General features: G+C 39.8%; 1 protein-coding gene across 10 annotated transcripts in view; it reads left to right on the plus strand.

The window, feature by feature from the left end:
* The window catches only part of ST3GAL3 (ST3 beta-galactoside alpha-2,3-sialyltransferase 3), a 174,005-nt gene that overhangs the window by 20,766 nt on the left and 131,086 nt on the right, over window positions 1–22,153 (plus strand). For 4 of the 10 annotated variants that reach the window (XM_064719643.1, XM_064719646.1, XM_064719645.1 and 1 more), the window contains 2 exons: window positions 19,986–20,033; window positions 21,805–21,939. The exons of 2 other annotated variants lie outside the window; for them this stretch is intronic. In XM_064719643.1, coding sequence (XP_064575713.1) covers window positions 19,986–20,033; window positions 21,805–21,939 — 183 coding nt within the window. Of the gene's footprint in view, window positions 1–15,095; window positions 15,109–19,985; window positions 20,034–21,804; window positions 21,944–22,153 lie in introns of those variants that run through there. 4 more of the 10 variants (XM_064719644.1, XM_064719649.1, XM_064719653.1 and 1 more) reach the window with 3 other exon arrangements.

A 22,153-nucleotide genomic window follows, 5' to 3' on the forward strand; every position in this document is an offset into this window, starting at 1 on the left:
TTAACAACTTCTGCTGCTGCCAGCTATTAATGATAGGCATGTCTGGATTGTGACTAAAATGTGGAGATATCTGGAGTGTTGAACATAGGTTTGTTTAATATTGAAGTGACTATAAATTTGGGGTTGCAACCTGTTTTAGAGGCAGTTGGGGACTGCAACGTGTTGCATCCAAAAGGAGTGGTGCCCTTAAAGTCTCCCTTTTGTACTTTTGTTTGGTTTTTCTAATCCTTTTGAGCATTTGTATTGCTTATTTGATCATGCTTCAACTTTCTGCACATCTTTCTTAAATTTTCTTCAAGTTCTGGTTCCTGGTGTAGCACAGATGTTGTTTTCCAAACTATTTTTGAGGTAGTTTAGTTTTTCAGATATCCACACTAAGCTCTTTAAATCTCTCCCATGAATTGCTTCATTGATTCAAAACTCTGTGGTATAGGAACACTGGAGGTATTTAATGAATTGTGCAATAAGATATATGCTGGTTGCAACCATAGTGTTGTGTGTTGCAAATTCATTTCCCTTTTGAGTCCTTTTAGCCATTGCACACAAATGTTTGTCTTTCTGCTTGCAGTGACTGCACCAACAGTAGTGGTTGTCCCTTCCTCATAGCACCTCCACTTATTGTCCTTGAAAGGTGAAATTTCCAAAGCTATTAGTTCATAACAAATACCATAATTTCTTTTCTTTTAGTAGGAGTTGAGAAGTAAGTATACTCCTTTTCTAAGACATTTTATCTTATTATCTTTTTTACCAGTTCCTTCTAGTGTGTGCCTGTGTACACTTTGTAACACATTTTAATTAAAAAGCATTATTTGTGGTATTTCCTTTGTCCGTGTCCAGTGGGATGAATGTTTCCAGAAGGCTTCATCTTGCATAGATTGCTGGGTGGTTCCCTTCCTGCATCCTGTGCAGTGTGAAGCCTCATCTCTGGAATGTCTGTCTGGTCCAATAAAGTGTTTGGGGAATGCAGTTACTTGGAATCACGTGGGGTATAAATCCCCTGCTATTGCATATTGAATGCTGGGCTCTGTCAGGATTACAAACATGTGGAGGTGCTTGCACATTGCAAGTTTCATCTTGAAGACAGAAGCAAATCTGTATTTATAATTTTTAATTATTTTTTCTTCCATGTTGTTTCTCCATCAAGGCAAATGTTTTTGGCTTCTTTAAAGAACAGGCTTGAACCAGTCTCAAATTTCTACAGGGATGTTGGTCAATTGTATGGAGGAAGAAGTTACATTGTTGAGATTGTAACCTTCTTAGGACTTGGGTAGTATTGAATAATGTTTCTCTGGCCATAAAGTAGAAGCCTCCTTCCTTATTGCTGTCCTAATGCTAAAGTTGGTTGCAAATTAATTTTCTTCTTTTTTTTTTATTTTTAAAGCACTGACAGTAGCAAGATAATATCAGCAAGTGAGAATAACAGTCCTGAACAGTCAGTCTGTAGGTAAGAAAGGGATAGTTTTAAGAGGGATAGTGTTAAGCTTCAAAATAATTATTTAGGTTTTGAAAATATAATTAATATTTCTTTTTAACTTATTTTCATATTTATGTTATGTACCTCAGTGCTGTTATCTTGCATTTTTGTACTCCTGGCACTCTGACATTTAGTCCAGCTACCTCACTGGCATTAAGAAACAACAGGGAGTGACCTGGGTGTACAAGGCAATTTCCTTTCCTTCTGTATAACATTTAGGTACTTTCTAAGATACTTTAGTAAGTATTTAATTTGAAAAATAATTGTCCTGTGCTTTTTTAAAGTGTAGATTAATAGACTTGATTTCTAGTAGTGTGTTTTCTTGATTATCTGACCTTAAATGTTACTACTTATTTTAGAGGTTGTATATTCTAATAATGGCCATTCAAAATGTTTTCCTTCATAGGAAATTGTAGCAAATAACACTGGAAAGAACTACCCCAGGTCTTTCTCTGGACTTTTAGAAACAATATTTTTAACATCTTTTTATTCCAACATATGTCATAAGTACTCTATAAAATCTAATTAGGGGAACTGGTACAATCTGTCCCAGTGCTTAATTGTTCTTCCCTCTAGACAGATTTTTCCTGATGTCTACTCTAAATCCCTTTGGCCACAATGAAGTCAATTGCAAGCTTTTCTGACTTTCACCCTCACTCATTTTAATTTTTTTTTCTCCCCTCAACATGTGTTTGTGAGTTTTAGATTAGTTGATAAGCTTCTTGCAGTCTTACTTTCTTCAGATTTGGGCTTTATAATCTTTCTAGTGGAAATTTTTTAAAAAAATATTAAACATTGCTACTTCTAAATACTCTCTAACATGTATGTATGTTTCTTGGTGTGTGGTGCTCCAGCATGTATTTCTTTGGAATGAGTGGAATAGAGAAATGTGGTTTGCAGTTGTGCTCTAGCTGATGCTTTTCAGTGCAAAGACATGAGGGTTTCAGCATTGTGGTGCCAATTCAGATCAGCTTGCTGTTCACTGTAACTCATTACAACACCATTGAGTCCCCTTGGAAGCACTTTGTTCCCTTTCCAAGATCAAATATTTGTATACTTGCCACACACTTGGAAGTCGTGTTGCTGTTAAATGTATGGAAGTTTGATTCTAAGTCTGCTCGTGATGGAAAGACATGAAACCAGCCTTGAAGCTTCAAAGTTGTGTCCTTTGCTCAGAGGCAGCTGACTGCTGTCTCCCATCGCTTCAGAAGAAGACACTGAACTGGGTGGAACTGTCCTGTTGACAATATAGTTAAGGACAACATGCTTTGTTCAGTTTCTTTTGGTTTTAAGCTCTGTAGACATTTTCTGTCATATGTCACCCTGCCCTGAAAAGATTTTGAGATCAAGCAGTAGAGGTTTCTTTTCCATTGCAAGTTGTACCAATTTGTTTCTTCTCTATACTGAAAGAGTTCTATTTTCTGGTTTGTTTGTTTTGAGGTTTTTTTTCTGTAGTTCTGGATTATACTTCAGTGTATTCATTCACAGTTCAATTTTGGCACGGTCATCTTAAGTATGTAATCTAGTTAGAGCATTCCTTGTCCTTGTATGTCTTTTCCTCCTTGTGCTTGTTCATACAGGCTGCCTTGGTGAGATGCCTGTGCCGCAAATCCCACTTGGGGGCATTTTTTCCCCTGTACTGCTCATACAATTTGTGCCTATCCTCCTTGACATTGCCTTCCACATGAGGGGACAAGAACAGTAGTACACTCCATTTCTGAATTTCTCTGCTGCTGGTGATCATCAGCTGGACACTCTGAGGGAGGTGTCTCCTCAGGTTCAGGGCTTTTCCTGAAGCTTCATGGTGACCCTGCGTGGGTGGCTCTGGAATTTTCATCACAGGGGAATTCCCTGCCTCGCCTCCCTGTTTCTGCTCTTGCTGTGCTGCATCTGCAGTGTGATGGTCCTTCTTCCAGCATGGGCATGCTGGGTTATCAGAGGATATCAGAAGTACAGGAGTCTTCCTGTGTTGTTTCCTCTAGGGCCATTTGCCAGATGGGATGTAGCCCTCAAGATGCGTTTTGAAAAACCTTGTGGTAGAATATCTGATGTGTGGCTGTTGAGCAATACACTGATTTTAAAATCTAAAACCCCCTTTTGGCTTTACAGAAATGTTCCAGAAAATATTATTGTGGTGTTGACTGGGTCTTGTCTTCCTTAGAGGATAGCCTTCCATTTATTTTATTTTTTGTTAATTTTCAAATTAATCTTTTAAAATTATTTCTAAGGCTAAAACTGTGTTTTTCTACTCACAGAAGAAGGTTTTGGGACAATAAGTATATGTATATTATAACCAACCCAAAACCTGTCTCGTTAGTAGGAAGTAACCAATACATCTGGAACATCTTTACAGGAAGTGGGATAATTAATGAATAAAGCTAGGTGGATGCTTTTGATGGATGGAGTATTCTGATCGTCAGGGCTGGATGTCACCTTATGCAGTGCAGCTTTGGAACAGCAGAGGGTACTGTTGGTGCAAGATAAAAAATGAGGTTTTTCACACCGAGTTTGGAATTTTTTTGCTCCTAATATGTTACTCATTGGAACTGTTGACATGTTATTGGTCTTTGTTGGATCACTGCCCTGTCCTCATAGCATGCATTTATGAGTAGTTTTGTGGAGAATCACCCAATTAAGTACGAATGTTTTCTCATTAGTTCTGATGTCACAAAGAGTGCTTCAAAGATGTGTATTCTGATACAGTTGTTTGTCCTTCAGTGTTGTGGAAGGACTGACTGTTCCTTCTTTGTTCTAGATTGAGGAGTTGATTATGCTGGAACTTTCCAGAGAGTTTTTCTTCTGGAGATAAACTATAAAAGAACCAGTAAAGGTTTGGGGACAAAGTTGCAATTATTCCATCTCTTGTTGGACAGCCCTGCTCTCTCCTCCTGTGTTTTATTTACCACATTCTTGCACAGTCTCTGGCTGCTGTTCACCAGAGTTGTGTTTTATTTGAATGTCAACAGGTGGGCTGTTATTTAAGACCCGCTTTTAAGGAATGTTACCGTTTTGCCAGGGATCATTTCAGTTCTGTGGAAAGGACCTGAGCTTTCCAAATCTAAGTTTCTGAGAGTACAGTTACATAGTGTGTTGATTTTTGTGATAAATCTGCTCTAAATGACTACTTAATAGTAACATTTTTAAGGACTATTTTTGGTGATTTTTGTCCCATACTTTTTCAGTGATCCAATTTACCACGTCCCCTCTCCCTGTGAGCAATTTTCATGGCACAGCTGTGCTGGGGGCAGTTGCAGTGATGTGCTGGGCCACACAGGGTGTGAAAATCTCCTAAATTTTTCTTTGGTGCCAGAGTATCCTGTCTGGCGTGGAGGCTGGTGTTAATTTGAGGTTGGAATTGGTAATCCTGATGGAAGTGAGACACCTTCAGTTTGGTCACTGCTGTGTTCTGACTCCACTGTAATGTACCTGTGCTTACAGAAATGGTTTCAAACTGAAAGCGCAGGTTTAGACTGAATATTAGGAAGAAATTATTTACTGTGAGGCTGGTGAGGCACTAGAAGAGGGTTCCCAGAGAAGTTGTGGCTGCCTCATTCCTGGAAGCCTTGAAGGCCAGGTTGGACAGGGGTTTGAGCAACCTGGTCTGGTGGAAGTTGTTTCTTCCCATGGCAGGGGGTTGGAACTATGGTGGTTTTTAAGATCTGGATGGTTTTTAAAACTATATGGTTTTTAAGATCCCTTCCAAACCTAAACATTCTGTGATTCTATGGAATTCTGGTATGGGCTTATTTGATATTAAGTTGGCAAAAAGAATTGCTCTGTGACTGAGGTTTTCTGCTTTGCAAAGCCATGATCTAAGCCATGGTGTCAGAAGACACCCCTTGTAGTTATAAGATGTAGTAGATATAGTAGCAAACTCACTGAAGCACTTTGTGCTGAGTCTACCTCTCATCGTGGTTTGTCCTCATGGATAATTTTACAGGTACTAACTACAGTGTAATTTCATTGAGAGAAGACCTTATAAAGACAGGCTTGAAAAATAAAAAAATATTCAAAAGCCACAATAACTCTTTTCCCGATCTGTCTTCATTCTTCAGCATTTTTCTGGGACTGTAGGTGGCTTTCAGTGATGGAATCTGTTGGGAGCAGAAGACAAGATGCCTGGTAGGGGTAGAGCCACAGTGAAGGAGGAGTGGATAGAAAGGTGTTAATGTGCCTTTGGCTGCAGGAAACACTGCTAGCACTGGCTATAACTGTTTTGGAACATCACTCACATTCTTTGTGCTTCAATCCTAGCCATTATTTCTACAGCTTACCTTGAGCCAGCTGTTTCTGTTTGACTGATGGCATGGCAAACAATGCCAGCCTACTGCAAAACAGCAGAAAACCAAAATGGAAAGTCTGACCTTTCAGCCATGGGAGTCTTTGTGATGGCTCAAAGGAGGGGGCCTAGGGGAATGGGCTGTTTGGGGCTGTGGTGGGAAGCTGTGCCTTCTGGGCCATCGCTATGTAAATTTTCACTTGCAGAATGCAGGACATTAATAATCCACCTGCTTGAAATCTTCTGAAGGGTGAAATTTGAGGGGGGAATTTGTGGGACACTCCAGTCATGTTGAATATGTTGAGCAACTGTAGAGAAACTGCCCAGATCCTTCTAGCTCAGTTCCTGGCCAAAACACTCCAGTGTGCACATTGTATTTAACTGGCTGCTCCTCTTGTGAAAGCCAGTAGGAAAACCCAGTTCATTATGGGTAATAATCATGATCTCAGCAGGATTATTGGATTTTCACTCCTGGACTCACATAGTAGCCATTAACAATATATTTCATTATACTGGGAAGGAAATTCTTTGTAAATGAACCCTAACCTTGTAGTTATTAGATTTACCCTGTGCTCCATTTGGGATAAATTGAGTTCTCACTTTTTAAAGGCATTTGTTCAGAATTTTTGCCTGGCGTCATCTTACCAGCAGACTGGAAGGTTTGTCTTTTTTTGCAGTTGATTCCTTTGCATTTAATTTGTTCTGAAGCAATCTCAATTGAGGGGCAGTACTTGCACTAAAATCCTAAGAGCAATACTTATTTAGAACACAAGGGTGTTTGACAGAGTCACAAAATAGTTGTAACTCAGTGGCATCCCCATAGTACAGATGTGTTTTTTTATGAGGTTTAAACAGAATTTCCTGCTTCTCACTTTGTTCCCATTGCCTATTGTCCTTTCACTGGTCACCTCACCTCTGAGCCCATCTCTGCCTTCTTTAATCCTTGCCATCAGGTTAAGTTACTAAGATCTCCCTGAGCCGTCTCTGCTCAAGGCTGAGCAATCCCAGCTCTCTCAGCCTCCCCTCGTGGCAGATGCTCCAATCCTTTAATCATCTTAGCCTGTTGGACTGGTTCCAGTGTGTGTCTCTGCAGAGGGGAGCCCTGCAGCAGAGCCCCCCAGTGCTGAGCAGGGGAAGGGTCCCCACCCTGGGGGCTGGAGGCTGCCTTTGTGACCAGGGCATGCTGCTGGTTCGGGTCAGCTGCTCCACCCTGATTCCCAGGTTCTTCTCTGCAAAGCTGTTTTCCAGCAAGTTGGCACCCAGCCTGAAGGGCATAGTTATTCCTCTCCAGGAGCAGGACTTTGCATTTTTCTTTGCTGAACTTCATGAGATCTGCCTGCCCGTTTCTCCAGGCCTTTTCCATATTTTTTTCTCGGCAGCAGGCCCACATTTTCTCTAACCTTCTTTTTACTGCTCTATTGCTTGTAGAAGCACTTCTTGTCCCTGGCTGTTTTCAGCTCCAGGCAGGATTTGACCTTCCCAAGTCTGTCTTTGCACACTAGGGCAGTGTCTCTACATTTGTCCCTGCTCCCACCTCTTGTGTGCATTCTTTTATATTTGAGTATTGTCAAAATCTCCTCGTTGATCCATGTGGGTCTCCTGGTACTGTATCTTGATTTTCTGCACATTGGCTCTATGATTCTTGAGCACAGTGGAGGTCATTCTTAAAAATGAGCAAACTCTCCTGCACCAGTCTTCTCCCAAGGCCCAAATCCTATGGACTTTTCTGAAGCTGGTCCCTGAATTTTGCTCTTGTGAAGCCCACACTTATGATCCTGCAACTTCCACTGTTTCCTTTGCCTTGGTTCAGACTTAAGGCTTGATTCCTGGCAACTTTCCTGGCTTTAGTGACAGCAGTCTGCATTTATTGGAGGTGGCCAGGTCAGTGTTTTAATCTGAACTAGTGTTTGTATCAGATATTCATACCTTGAGTGAACCAGACAGACCAGGTGTGGGTACATGCTAAGTGTTCCTGCAGAAGGCTGATTTTTTTAAAATATTTTTTTTCATGTTCATGACATATATTTAGTAATCAATCTATTCCTTATGCGTGTTGGTCTCATGTACCAGTGCTGGTACTGATACCATTAGTGTCTCCCACTCCAATTGCTGGTCATAGATTCACCTTAGAAAAAAATTTCCATGTAGTTAGATGCCATTAAAATTACTCCTTTTCTAGACCCTTTCTCATTCCCTTAATGGGGCTTACATTTGCACAGTCTGGCCATACCCTGGATTGTTCTGACATCATGGTATAACCCAAAGCATTTCTTCATACTAAACCTGCCCTATCCTGCACGTATGCATAAAAGAAAAACTACACAAATAGCCTAGAAATTATATGGGCCATTCTGTTTGTTACAACTCCAAAATCTCCTCAATATCCATGTGATCATTTATAGGTTTATGTACCATGGACATGGCCAAGGTATTATGGGATTCTGGCAAATGATCTATCTGCTTTTTCAGGAGCGGTTTTCTCAGTGGAATTTATCCAATGCCTTTCCTCACATTCTGCATCTTCTCCCCACACTCCATTATCTGTAAACAGTGGCTCCAATTACCTGTAAACTGTGGCTGTACCAGATGATTTTAAAGGAGAGTGGATACACGGCTTTAAAATGCCGTACCTCAGACAGATCCTAGTTAGTATCAAGTATCCTGGTTATCACAGATGGTGAAATGCTGGCAAAAATGCTTGCAAAGTGATTTGGGAGGGCTCTGCTTGCTGTCAGTCACTACTGCCAAATTCGCTTAATTAAAACCAGCTGTGGGAAAGTGCTCTGCTGCAACTGATAACTTTGTTTCCTTCTCTGAAGTCCTGTGGGCCTGGGGCTGGTGATAACGAGTTGCTCAGATTCAGTGAGGATCCTAAAGTGGTTGCAGTTCTCTTACATATATACAGTTTTGAAGTTGGCCCTAAATCCTGCTTTTGGCTTGTGTTTCTCCATATGGAGTCCTTGGCCTTGAGATGCTGAGGTTTGTGTATTGCCTTGAATAGCACCTACTGTGGTTAGTGTTGCCATTTCTTGATCCTATTTGGGAGAGCTGGTGGCCATGTTTGTTTTAGTATGGTTTAAAAGGAATGTCAAGGTTATCCAGCCTGAGAAAGACACTCTTTTATTACAGTTTAAAAACATTATAAAACTCAAGAACCTCTTCCTCTACACCCAGTCCTTGATTTTGTAACCCAACAGCTTAAGCTATTCAATGCAGTTTGCCTTTTCTGAGTGACCAGCAGCCCTTTGTGTTTTGTGAACTGCTGTCTCAGGCTTCTGCAATATTCTTTATTTGTAGAATGCCCTACTCGTTGCTATCTCCCTTTCCTTAATCCTCTTCTCTCTTTCCCTATCATCTGCTCAGTTGTGCAGGCAATTTCATAGTCAAATTTAGGGCCAAAAAGTTGCCAAAATTGATGACTTGTCACAAATCAAGATAAGGCCTTTTCCATTTCTGAGTTGATCCCAGACCTGCCAACATCAAGCTGTTGGGTTTTTTTGCCAGTCAAAAGAAATTGTGTTAGATGAGGCAGCTGTTTTAGAATAAGGTTAATAAAATGACTGTTGCCTTTTATAAGGAGTTCTGTTAGTGGAGTAATCCAGAACTGGTAAAACTCTAAAATTTGTGAATCCCAGTGAGCCTGTGAAATCCTGGCTGGAAGCACACATTGGCAGGTGGCTGGAAATGCTAATAAGGACTGGAGTCTGTTGTGGAGTGTTGTGGAAGTTTTGTCTTTCTGAGATTACAGTAGATTTTCTTTGTGGAAATTGACTTAGAAAGGGAGTTGTTCTTGGCATCTCTCAATTTCTGAAGTTTCAACTTTAAGTGGAGTTGGCAGTTTCACAGAATCTTCAACAACAACAAAAAAATTGATGCTTCAGTGATGCTGCTGCACTGCATGCTGGATTACTGTTCTTAAGCAAGCTTATCCCTTGTCTCCATATTTTTCTTAAAGTAGTCCATTGATGTGGATTGGGATTTCAGCTTTTTTTTCTTCTGTATTTGGGGTGGGTTTTCTTGTTTAGCTTTTTTTTCCAGAAGAATTTTGATTGCTTGTTGCAAAGATGCAAGAGACTTTGTGGCTTTCCTGGGTTCTCTGGTATTTTACTGCCTATTTCAGTTTTGCACACAAGTTTTGTGTCACTGTAACCTTCAGTCTGGCTGACAAGGATCTTTTTGATAGAATTAATCCATGGACAGTAAAAGTTCTTGTAGCTGGAGGTGACATTGGTATTTTTTTTATGTCCTTTTCCCACTTAGAAGAGTGACTGCTGATTTTTAATCACTGCTGACTTGGAAACTACCCTATGAGTTATTTTTTTATAAAGGCTGAAACATTTCAGGGAGGTGCTCAACAGTTTAATTCCATTGATCCCAGACTGCAATCGATGTTTCTTCTTATTTAACCTTCTGGGTACCTTGGAATTATTTTAATGCTTTATTTGGTTGGTTGCTTTTTTTTTTCCCCTCACTGGCTTGTTTCTCTGCCAAGTGCTAATCTAAAGGGATTCATTGTATTTTTCTATGTGGTGTGATAGGAGGAACACTTTTCCTTAGATTGTCTCCAGCTGTATTTGTCCACGGGCTGAGTGGTGTGTGTGGTGATCAACTTCCACTCCTGCAGCTGCTATTTCAATAAGTTTTTCATTGTCCCGCAATTTCTGCACATGGAAATGAGGCATTACTAACAGTATTTAGTGCATCCCCGAGTTATTTTTCTTATGTTTTGATGAACTCTTTTATTAAAAATTAAAACCAAACACTTCTTTAAAAGAAAATAATAGGAAATGAGAATATGGGCACAATTCAGTAACTGTGGTTCTTGTTTTGGAGCTTTTTATGGGGTTTTTTTCCCTCTGAGTATGGGCGCTTTCATAGTCCAGCAGATACTCTGGGAACACCTTTATTTCAGATTTGTTTGTGTCAGTGTTTGGTTTAGGATGTGAAGGCTTTTGTGTAGACATAATGTCCTTTGTAGGCCAGTTAGTGTGTCAGTAAGGTAAAGACAAATTGCTCCCCAAACTGTCAGCTTGGGAAGAACTTATGCTCCATATCTCTGAGTCTGTCTGCTACCTATAAAATCACATATTGCGTAGGATCTCTCAAATCAAAATTTTCATTTGGAAGTCTCAGCGTGTTTTGGAAACTTACTAAGTTTTAGGATTTGATAAGCCAGAAATCCCTTCAGATTTTGGAATCAGTTGTGGCGATGCTGTTAAAAGTTAAACGAATTCCTACAAACTTCCCCCTGGCCCCAAAGTGCAGAATACATGAGTGAAAAATGGATCCAGCAGACTTTCTGTTCAACATCGCCTTTCATGTTAATAAATGATCTAGATCCTTGCAATGCAAAAGAGATTCAAGTGTGGTCATTTTCTGGACAAGATCCCTCTAAAACACTTGTATTCAGGAGATGCTTTAGGTTCTTACCTCATACCTTAGTCCTTCCTGTAATTTGTTTGTGCTCCAGGCAGAATCAGGAGAAATGACAAATCTTACTGTAAAAACTCTACATAGGAGCTTGTTGGCAGTTACTGTGGTAGTTAGGCCAAATATTGCATGCTTTAAGATTTTGGGAAGCTTTTGACCACTGGCTAAATATCTTAAGTTGATGATCATTTTCAAAGAAACTCAAGAATGTGAATTTCCTGATGGAAGTATTTGTACTTCTGCTTTTGAGAAAGGAGGGGTTCCTGAGAGTTAGCTTGGAAAAGGAAAGGGTTTTTGCATGTGAGGGAAAGGGAGGAAAAAATGGTTGAGTGGCTCAATAGGCATAAAACCAAGATTAGTTTATAAAATAGTTGTTGTCCTGATTGTCATTAATTGTGTGTAGATATCTTCATTTATGTAAACCAGAAAATGGTGTGCATCAACCTTCCAGAATTCTCTGACAGCTGTGTGAGTATATGTAAGTTTGAGACACAAACTGTGTTTTATTGTGGTAAAAGCCCATGACCATATTTAGGAAAAATGCTACAAGACTAAAGCAATTTATTTCAAATTATAAATGCTTTGTGTTTTATAGTATCTAAGCTAGCAATATATGCTTTTTTTTACAATATGAAAATACAGAATTAATTTTCTCTGTGCTGTGTAATTCCCCAACTGCCAGTACCTATTTTCTGTCTTGCCACATAGATTGTTATCTTCAAAGAGAGAAATTATTCTGCTTTGTAATTTATTGCATGTTCTTCTATGGAATTTGGGAGTATGACTGACTTTTTGCTACGGTAATAATTGAAACCAAAATATGAGGCTTGTCTTAGGAGATAATGAGCTCCTTAAAATACTGAGAATCTGTTTGGGATTAGCTATAAAGAATTTCTCATTGTCAAGAAAAGAATTTCTTGGATACCAGCTTTATTGGCAGAGTTTGGCCTGGCTGTTTTTGTGACTTTATGATAGTTCTATACGTTCTCCGGAGTTGTGTTCCTCAAAGCCAGGTGTGTCTTCATTAATGCCTGCAGCACCTTGATCTCACCTTGTCCTTTGTCTCTGGGAACTGTCCACCTCCCTTCTGGTAAGTGCAAGGTGAGAGGCAGGAGCTGTTGGCCTTCCCCTGGATCAGGAGCTGTGATGGGCACGGAGGAGCTGCCTGTCCCTGATGCTCAGTAAGCACCATGCTGATCATGGCTCTGAGAAGTTATGTAGTAGATCCAAATAAATACTGATCTTATGAGCAAAACATACCAGCCCTTCCCGCCACCAAACAGTTATTTGGGCACTGCTGAAGACAATAGCAATGTAATATCCTTCTGATGCATTTGCCAGCTGGCGCAGGACGCCACATCTTTTCATTCCATTCATTCATTGCAGAATAAAGAAAATCGGCATGCTCAAACCATTTTAAAAATACATCTGTTCAGAACATGAGTGTTGTTCAGTTCATTTCCCACTTCATAACAGACGTCCTGATGAGAAAGGAGTAATGCACAAAACAGCAAGTGTAAAAAGGTTGGTTAGGTTCCATGAAATTAATAAAAATTGCCTAAAGGAATATTACTACATCTCTCAAGTTCAGTATCACTAAGAGAACTGTATTTTCAATTAAATGACAGGAAATTGAGAGGTGATAGAGAATTACTTTTCTGTTTACAGTGTAACCAGTAGACCTTGATGCCACATTGAATTCTCCAGACAAGTGATAATGCTTTGCTATATCCATTCTTAACTTTCAAGCCTTTTATCCAAGGGTCTTTGGAAAAAATCAGATTGTTTATTTTTGTGGATGAGAAACAATTTAATGAAAGGACTTGTTCAGGGCTGCATGGGTTATAGCAGAATTACCCCTGTTGGCTGTGGCTTAGTTTGCAGAGACTCACTCAGAGCCAGCTGTGCCTGCCCTCCCCAGCAGAGCTTGTGCTGAGCCTCAGTGCTCCGTGTCAAGTTTCCCGGTGTGGAAGCTGGCTGCCTCCAGGCTGAAGCACAAAAGGGACATCATGTCTTCACAGAGAGGATGGCCAAGGAATCTGGGTTCAGATCTAAGCTTGGCTGTGAAGTCAGCTGTCAGTAAAATGGGTGTTTTGGGTGAGCCACAAAAATGGAGAGAGAACCTATGGATCTTCAGTACTGTGTGCTTTGTGAATGGGAATGGTATTTCAAGAGATAGTGGCTAGAGCAACATGCAGAAACTTTTACTTGTACAGTGCATAACTGAATTACTGTTAAGAATGAGATATTTCCATTATTATGATATCTGTCAATGATGCGTGTTCTCAAATGAGGATGAATCTTCCCTCACAGATACGTTATTTGAAACAAGCATTGTCCTATTCCCACATCTCCATACCAAAATAAGTACAGCCAGGTGGCACACAGGACAGACATTCAAATTTAGTGTAGCCTTGTTTTAAGACAATTTATTAAACCCAGAGTTTATTGGAAATGTTCTTTACAATCGGATGTTTCCTGTTGCTGTGTCCTGTTGCTGAGTGACTTTTCTCTTCCCATAAAGGGACTAAGTTTTGAACTTTGAACCTGGATCTCCTATCAGCTGCAGACAGCACTGGACTGAAACTCTGCATGTGTTTTGCTTGCCAAAACTTGCAGTTCCTTTATTTGCTGCTATTTGCTCTCACATCTGTGACTAGGAAGTGTGCCTGTGCTCTGTGTCTGTCATCTTTATATGTATTTTCTCATCTTAGATATTGAAAATGTTAGAATTATGCTGCTCAAACAATACACTTGAGATCATAACTCCTTGTGGTGTCTAAACACAGGAGCAGTAGTGATTATTTTTGACAAAGTACGTGTGTAGGAGCTGAGATTATCAGTAAGAGTGGTGTGATATGTGTTTCCTTTGACCTTCACTGATACTGTGTGAAGTGGAGCTTAGGTGATGTCTTACAATTAGTGCCTTGAGTTTTAAATGATGAATATGAGTCATTTGGAACATCCTTGAACTGTGGTACAGAAGATGTTATTGTAGTGACTAGTGCCCTTAACACAGAGCCATCTCACTGTGTTCAGAAAACGAGGTGTCAGGTAGGAAAATCCTTGACACTATAGAAGAAAGAGCTTAGTAAAGCAAAATAGACCAAGCTGGGGGAATGGGGAGCCCAACATTAATGCAAAAGTAGGATACTTACTAAGTTAGTCAGATGGCATTTGTCATTAAACTCAGTAAATTACTTAGCCCTTTCCTGAATCCATCTTCAGCATGCAAAACAATGTGTTAGGAAGTGAAGGTTGCCTTGTCAAGGAATTTTTAAGTGCAGGCAGTTATGTTTTACTGAATCTGAGGAAGGATATTCATACTTTAGATATCTAAGTGAGATCTCTAAGCCAGAAATGAAATTCTTCAGTTCCTCTCAGTTCTTTGGGTATAAGAATTATTCAGTATGATGCATAGTCATCATAAGATAGGGTCTTATTCAAAATATTTTTTCTTTGGGGCAGGAGATGTTCTAAGATCTTCTTGCCAAATGAATCCCAACAGTGGAATGTGTTTGAGAGTGCTTTGTATGCTTCATTTCCTGACTAGGTGAAACATAATAATAGTTTTTGTTGTTATTGATCTCTTTGTCAGCAAGTTATGAAGAGTTTCAGGCATTAAATATTCCTTCTCTGGTCTGTCACATTTCAGAATATTGATCTCAAATAGAAAATAAATTTTGATGGCTCTTGGGATGTTTGATCCTATACTTTTCAGTACTCAGCAGAAAAAAGGAGACAGATGAATGACAGACCCTTAAGAATGTTCTTCTAATTCCTTGATTAAAATGAAGCCCCTCTTTTTTTTCTTTTCAGTCTGACTCTGAATAAAAATTTTGTTGGGCAATATTACTGCAGTTGCCATCCCCAGGCCAGCTGATGGAGCTCTGCAGGATATCTGGTCTCTGATCAAGCTCTGGAGGTATAAATTACATTAGATGTTATTAAATACAGGTTGTAGTTCTGTTGGAATCCATCAGAGTATCTGGAGAACAGAGGTATATGGAATGAGAGACACTGATAATGCATGTAAGAAAGCAATGCAGACCTCAGGGCTTGAACATGTGAAGAAGGATGTGCCAAATCACAGCCTTATGTTGTGATGTGTTCTTGTATTCCCTGTTTGGCTTGGCCTGTGGAGTGTATTGCTGTACTGGTATGTGGTACTGAGGCTGTGTTAAGCCTTTATTATTAAACTCTTATAACTCCAGTGGGACTGACAGTTTGTGGTTTCTCAGGACCATTTCCAAAGCAGCACGCAATCATGTTGGTTTTTTTGGGGAAGTTTATTGCTGAAGTCTGGTTTTGCATTTCTTTTTTTTTCTTTAAAAAACCCCTAAACAATCCTCCCCTAAAAAAAAAAATAGGAGAGAGAAGTTATTGGTTCAGCTTCTTTGGTTTCCAATAGGTTGAGACAAATATCTACAAATCCTTGCAGGGCGAATCTTAGTGACTTAGTGACTTCTCAGAGGGACTTACTATAAAAATCTTAACTGAAATTTTGAAACAGCACTTAGGTAAACATGCAGTTTATGTACAGTTCTTGTTTGAATGTGGATTATATTTGCAGTTCTCATTATGTGTTGTCACTGCTTATGTTTTGGTTTGTATATTGCATCTTCTTCAATTATGAAATCAAAGTAAGGATAGTATTTGTGTTGGAAATTAATCCATGTATTTGCTTCTGCATGATTTTAAGAACTTGACACAACTGGGCTTTTAAGAGCTGTTTCCATACATCTCTTCAGTGCAGTACCCATGGTAAATGTTTATCTAGGGATGTGCATGGAGTATGAAACTTCAGGTGCTTTTCAGCATGGCTTTGTCTCCTACAAATCTGCAGTTGGTGCAGGTTATCAGTCATTTGTGAAGACCCAAATCTGCATTTATTTTTCTGTTCAGAAACCAGAGTACTGGAAAAGATACAGCAATGTGTTACAAGTAGCAGTTAAATACTATTCTGGTGTCCAGAAATGCCCTGAACTAAGATGCACAATATATGCAGCAAAATGGATGATTTAATTTGTCTGTCTTGGGGACAGGGGAATGTGGTGCACAGTTATCCAGGCCCTGAGAAAGGTAAGGGGTTAGCAACACTTGAAGTGCATCCCTTGCCTTGAAATACAATCAGTCCACATACCTGGATGTCTTATCTGGAGTGTGGTATAAGTGCAGCAATAAATTTAGTCATCACAGATTTGCTTGAAGGTGGGTTTTTTTGAGGTTTGGGTTTTGTTTTTGTTTTTTCTTTTACTACAGGACAGATCTGTTGAAGTCCAGTTGTATTGCTTTGAAGGTGCATTCAGCTCTGGGTCCTGTATGGACCATTGTTGGAAATTATTTAAATTTGTTCCCAGAGCAGCATTGAGGGTCTTTGCAGAGTCTGTCTTCGAGCTCCTTTTTCCTGAATGAAGTGGGACCCTTGTGTTGGTTTCACAGCAGTGGAGCAGGGTCTCATGAAACACTCCACACTCCAAAGTGATGGAGTGCCTTCAGGTAGCCCTGCACAGCGCTGTTTTGTGGGGCATGATGGAGCACATTTGTATATTGGTCCAATTTGTGATGCTCTAACTGGATGGTGGGAGTGAGGGAAAGTGACCCAGAGCAGAGGTCCCAATGCAGTTTTGGGTTTAAGTTGACACAAAGTGACCCAAAGCAGCTTTGCAATCTGGCTGGTGAGGTCTCAGCCATCATTATTCCTGGCACCGAGTGCCTTCTAAATTGAGTGAGTGCTTGTGCTGTCTTTGCTTCTTCTGATGGATTGGATAAGATCCAGAATTACATTTGGATTTTGCTATATCGTGTTGTTTTGGGTTTTTTTTTTTCCTTTTCTTTTTTAAGCTGCTAGAGCCACTGAAAAAAAGATTGTAGTTAACATGAAAACAGATGTAAAAGACTGGCACTGTGGCATGTGCAGCCTTAAGCTGTACATATTGGCAAGTTACTGTGTGTCAGATTTCATGATTTAGGCATAAAGGCTGCCCTTCAGTTAAGGCAGGAGGACAAAAATTTAAGCTTATTTATGGAAATAGGTATCTGAAAGGTTGAGGATTGCTCCTTCAGGCACGAACACTTCCTGGCACCTAAAGCAAGGGTGCATGTAAGTGGGTATGCTTTGCATTGTATCTTAATGAGTTTTGAAAGATAAAGCCTTTGAATTTTGCCTTTGAAAGGTAGAGCCCACTCTGGGGCTTGGGGAAAGGCACTGGGCACAGACAGAGCTGCACTTTGTCTCAGCAAAAAAGACCCCCTAGAAAGTCAGGGGGATTTTCAACCGAGCGATGACTGGAAGAGATTTGAAAATAGAAGCAAAGAAACTTTTCTTTTTGAGTTCTGTGAAGCAGAACTCAGTGTATTTGCAAGTAAATCTGGCTTGCTTCAAAGAAATGTTTATCTATCTCCATCAAATTCTGACAGAAATAACCTGTAGCTCTGAGTTTGGATGAGAGTAGGTTTTGGGGGTAGAAGAAAGGCGACATATTATCTTCTCAGCCTTTTCCAGGTTTATAGTTTCTTCACTTTTGGAGTGTTAATACCAGAAATAAACACAGTGTTTTAATAAAAATCTATTTTTAGTGAAATTACTTCTGGAGGTCTAGGGGGAGTTAACTATAATTCAGGTTATTCATAGTGAATTTGATTGGTTGAAACTAATAGTAGCATGAAGGACTGGATTGGAAAAGGGAGCTTCTAATCTGCTTGTAAATTGTTGTTTTTAATATGAGGAAGATAATGTTCTCAGTTAAGGGAATGAAACATTATGCTATTTTGTGGGTTGCAATAATGTTATTAATTTGGTGCTTGCAGTGCTTTTCAGCCATTCTCAGATAAATCCTAATATTTCATGTGCAGTGTTTGAATGCAAAACATATTTTAGGAAAATTAACAGCTTTTAAATTTGACATTAACTACAAAGCAGTACTTTATGTTGATAAAAATCTCAACAGTTTTTTAAAAGTAGAACCCCACACAGATACTTTAAAATTGATGACAAATGAAGTTAATGCAGTTAAAATGAATTAAACTCCTTGCTATTTAGAATAATATAATGATGTCTGAATTTTATTCCCAAAAGAGGAAATACAGTTGTTAAGTCCAGATGGACTTTTATTTTTGTTGGAGTAAGTTTTGAGACTAGCAATATCTTCTTTCTAATTTTTTTAACGTTACTACCATAGTGCTGGATCCATGACAGCACAGGCCTTCTTTTTCTAAATTCTTTTAAACCCAGTCAAATTAACAGTCCCTTATTAAAACAACAGTGTTTATTTTGAAAATTAGCAGTTTCTTATTGCATTTTTAAGAGTTGGGAAATAAGCACCAGGATAATGTAAAATATAGAGAAGCCCAGGGCTCAGTCCTGTCAAGTTATTTTCAGGTCTAACATGGTAACTGCCTGTGATTGTAGCCTGCCTAAATTTCAAGTGATGCAGCAGGAGGTTAAGCTCTTCAGCAGGCTAAGTCTTCTTGTGCTTGAGCTTTTTGCCTTGCACTGAGGGCTTGCACCTTGGCAGCCTTTGTGGTGCTGCAAAGGATGTGTGGTGAGTTGATCACACATCTGAAACCTGAGTGACAAAGATAAGGGATTCAGACCATTTGTTTAGATGAAGATGAAAGGCAGTTCAGCTATTGCTGTGTCAGTTTAAAGCTTCTCAGGCCATAAAATTATTAATCCTATTGTGCTGGTTTGTTCTTTTCTGTGTTTTGCCCATTGGCAATTTTTTTCTAAGTTCTGGGCCCTATTTTGCTCCACTGTTAGGGAAATAGAATTTGGTCATCTTTCTCCTTCATTATAGGACTTCCATGAAAATAGATGGGAAACCAGGAGGCTTACTGCCAAAGTAAATCCTGGTTTGTCTCAAATAAGCATAAAGCTGGGGGAAAGTCCCATTATTGAGCATAACATAATGCAACTCCACTTGGAACAGATTATCAAATCATTACTGATAATTTTGCAAACAAATTCTAGGTTGGAAGGGTCCTATGTGAGGAAAATGAGTGACTTATAGAGGGGTCTGGATCATGGGGTAAGCTGAGTGCAAGCAGGCACTAAGGGTTTCTATGGCCAAATGTCAAGTTGCATATATAAAAACTCTGGTCTTTAAACCACAGTTGAAGCAAAGGGTGCCCCATCATATGAAACAGTGACTAAGTGTCAGACATTAACTGGTGAGCAAGAATTGCCACTGCAGTCATGGATAAAAGCTTTGTTGTGATTCCCAGATAGAAAAATAAAAGAGTATCAAGTACAGAGGTTATATTTTCTTGATGCTTGACACATGTGTTGCATATAGTGCAAAGGTGAAAAGATATTAATGAATTGAAATGCATTGAGTTGGAAGCCACTACTGTGAGTAAAGATGTGGGAAACATGGTGAGCATGGAGTGCAAGGAGCACAAAGTGCTTGGCTTAGCAAACCGTGTCAGGGAAGAACTGATCGTAACAGGCGAGTCCTCTAAGTGGGGACAAAATATTGGGAATACATTTGATAAAAAAACTCTCTGGGCCAGCAGTCAAAGCATGTTATGATTCTGTTGACCAAGCTTATTAGACATAAAATTAATTTATTTTCAATGAATTGTGGCTACTTCATTGGTTAACAGCACTGTGATTTACTGCATACTGGGTTGTTCTGCCTTTGCTAGGTGCCTGTTTTCTTTCTGGTTGATGAAGAAATTGTTCTGCTTCCTGGCAGAAGGGAGCACAAGGAATTGCTCAAGCAAAATAACAAAAAAAATGTTACAGCAAGAAATGCTGCTGAAAAAAGGGGAAAATGAACTTGTACTCTTGTGTTACAGATTCAGTGGTTCTTTCCTTTGACTCCGTTGGACATACAATAGGCTCAGGTACAACATTGCCTTCTTCTCTATCTCCCACCTCATGACAAGGCTTCTACTTAACTGGACATGGTAGCCATGTTGGGAGGCAGGACACTGAGTCAGGCTTCTGTGGGAATCAACCATCTAGCCAAAGGGTAAATAGGTCCTTTCCCAAGTGCAGTGGGAGTTTTAAGAGCCTTAGTAGGACACAAGGATTAACCTGCGGGACTCTTCCCTTTCCCAGCGAGGAAGCGACCTGGACACGTGTTGATGATGCAGTTTGTGCTCCTCTTCTCATGTGAAAGGCATTAAGATGATGTCACCTACCAGCTGAAGAAAAACTGTTTCATGCTACTAGGATAGTTTCCCAGCTAAACAAACAGTTGAGTTATTTGGGGAAAGACATGAGGAATGCTTCCAGGAAGAAGACGAAGGAGTCGTAACTAAACCAATAGGGCTGGAAACTTTTTTTTTGGGTGGAGATTGACCAGCATTATTGAACCCCAGGGCAAATCCTTCCCAATCTCATTTTGTTTGGAACCTAAGCATGACCTACAATGAAACTGAACCAGAAATTAAAAATTCTTTTGTGCTAGGAGCACTTCACTAGATCAGTAACTCTCCATTTGGCTGCGTGTAATGTGCAAGCTGCAGCCAAGACACGCCACAGTGAGCATGATACTTGATGAAATTCAGTTGAAAGTGTGTATATAAGGATATATGAAGTGCAAGGGAAAGACTAAGAATTGCTCCTATAACTTTAAACCCCTTAACACTTAAAAGATGGGGATATTTATTGTCTTCCACAAAAGACAAAACCTTCGCTTGGTTATTTTTTTTATCTTGCTTGCCAGCCTTTCCTCTTAGGTTGATAGGGGGAACATGCTGCCTTCCAACATAGCACCTGTCTTCTGCCTGCACACTTTGAAAGAGAGCCTGCTGCCTGACACTAACATTGAAGCTTGAACACACATCTGATTTACTAACCCCTCAACTAGTGGTAGTAACTTACTTTGTTTAGAACACCTCAAACTTTTTCTGCTCTCCCTGTATCTCCTCTAAAACTTGTATCTGGAAATAGATCTAATCTTAGTGCATGATCTGATGTGGGAGTATCTCTAGGGTGCCAAATGGATATGTTTTTTGTGCATATGGGGGGAAGGAATCCTCTGTTCATTCTCTCTTACTAATTAATGTGTTATAACTGAAGTGTGTTGTTGCCTGTCTCCTGTATTGGGTGGTGGTCTCTTCAGCCTGCAGAAGTAGAGAGGAAGTTGCATAGGTTTGAGATATCCTTGCTTGAATTTTAACCACAGATTTTGTATCTGTGGAGTTAACCATAAATGTTTCCACCAATAGGCAAGTAAACTTAGTGATGAAAAACAGCTCAACTACTCTGTGTCTTTTGGAGTTCTGTTAATCTGGAGGGTGGGAGACAGGCTCATGTGAGCCATGCACTACCTGGGCCTGATTTAAAAGCACTGGTCTTTGTTCTGCTTGCATTTTACAACTCAAGCTTGAGTTGGTTAGGAATTGAGACAGTAAGACTTGATCTTTTGTAAACCCTTTCACTGCAACAAGACTGGCTTCCTTCATTGAAGAAATGTGAAGAAAACTCATATATTTGAGAAAGGAGGCTCAGAAATGCCTGAGAAAGCTGTATGTTTATTGCTCTTGTGTTTAGTACTTTGCACTTACTGTGCTGCAAGGTTCACCTTGCTCTGAACTGGTATGTTTAATAAGATGTCAAGATGTGTGATATCTGTCCAACTGAGGGATAGCTTTCCTTGTTGAACAGGAAGGAGAGAGAGAAAAACTGTGGCTATTGTGCTTCCGCTGTCCATCCCATCTCACCTTGCTGCAGACCCAGGAAAAGACAGAGCCCAGAAAGAACCCACAGAAACCATGGCAGCTCCAGGCCCAGCCATTCCCAGTAGGTGATGTTTCAGCTAAAGTTATATGCTTTGAAACATAAAATTACATATCCCTTTTTCTTTATTAGTCAAAACCAGCTGAGAATAATAGTCTCCCTGTTAAGATTTCATGCTGCTTAAAACTGGTACTTATATTTGCATATTAAACACCTTAGAAGTGCTTTTTAGTACCTGTTAGTCATGCCATGTGGAGGGCAATGTCTTGTTGCAGCT

The sequence above is a fragment of the Zonotrichia leucophrys genome, chromosome 8 (genome assembly GCF_028769735.1).
Source record: "Zonotrichia leucophrys gambelii isolate GWCS_2022_RI chromosome 8, RI_Zleu_2.0, whole genome shotgun sequence".
Lineage (NCBI taxonomy): Eukaryota > Metazoa > Chordata > Aves > Passeriformes > Passerellidae > Zonotrichia > Zonotrichia leucophrys.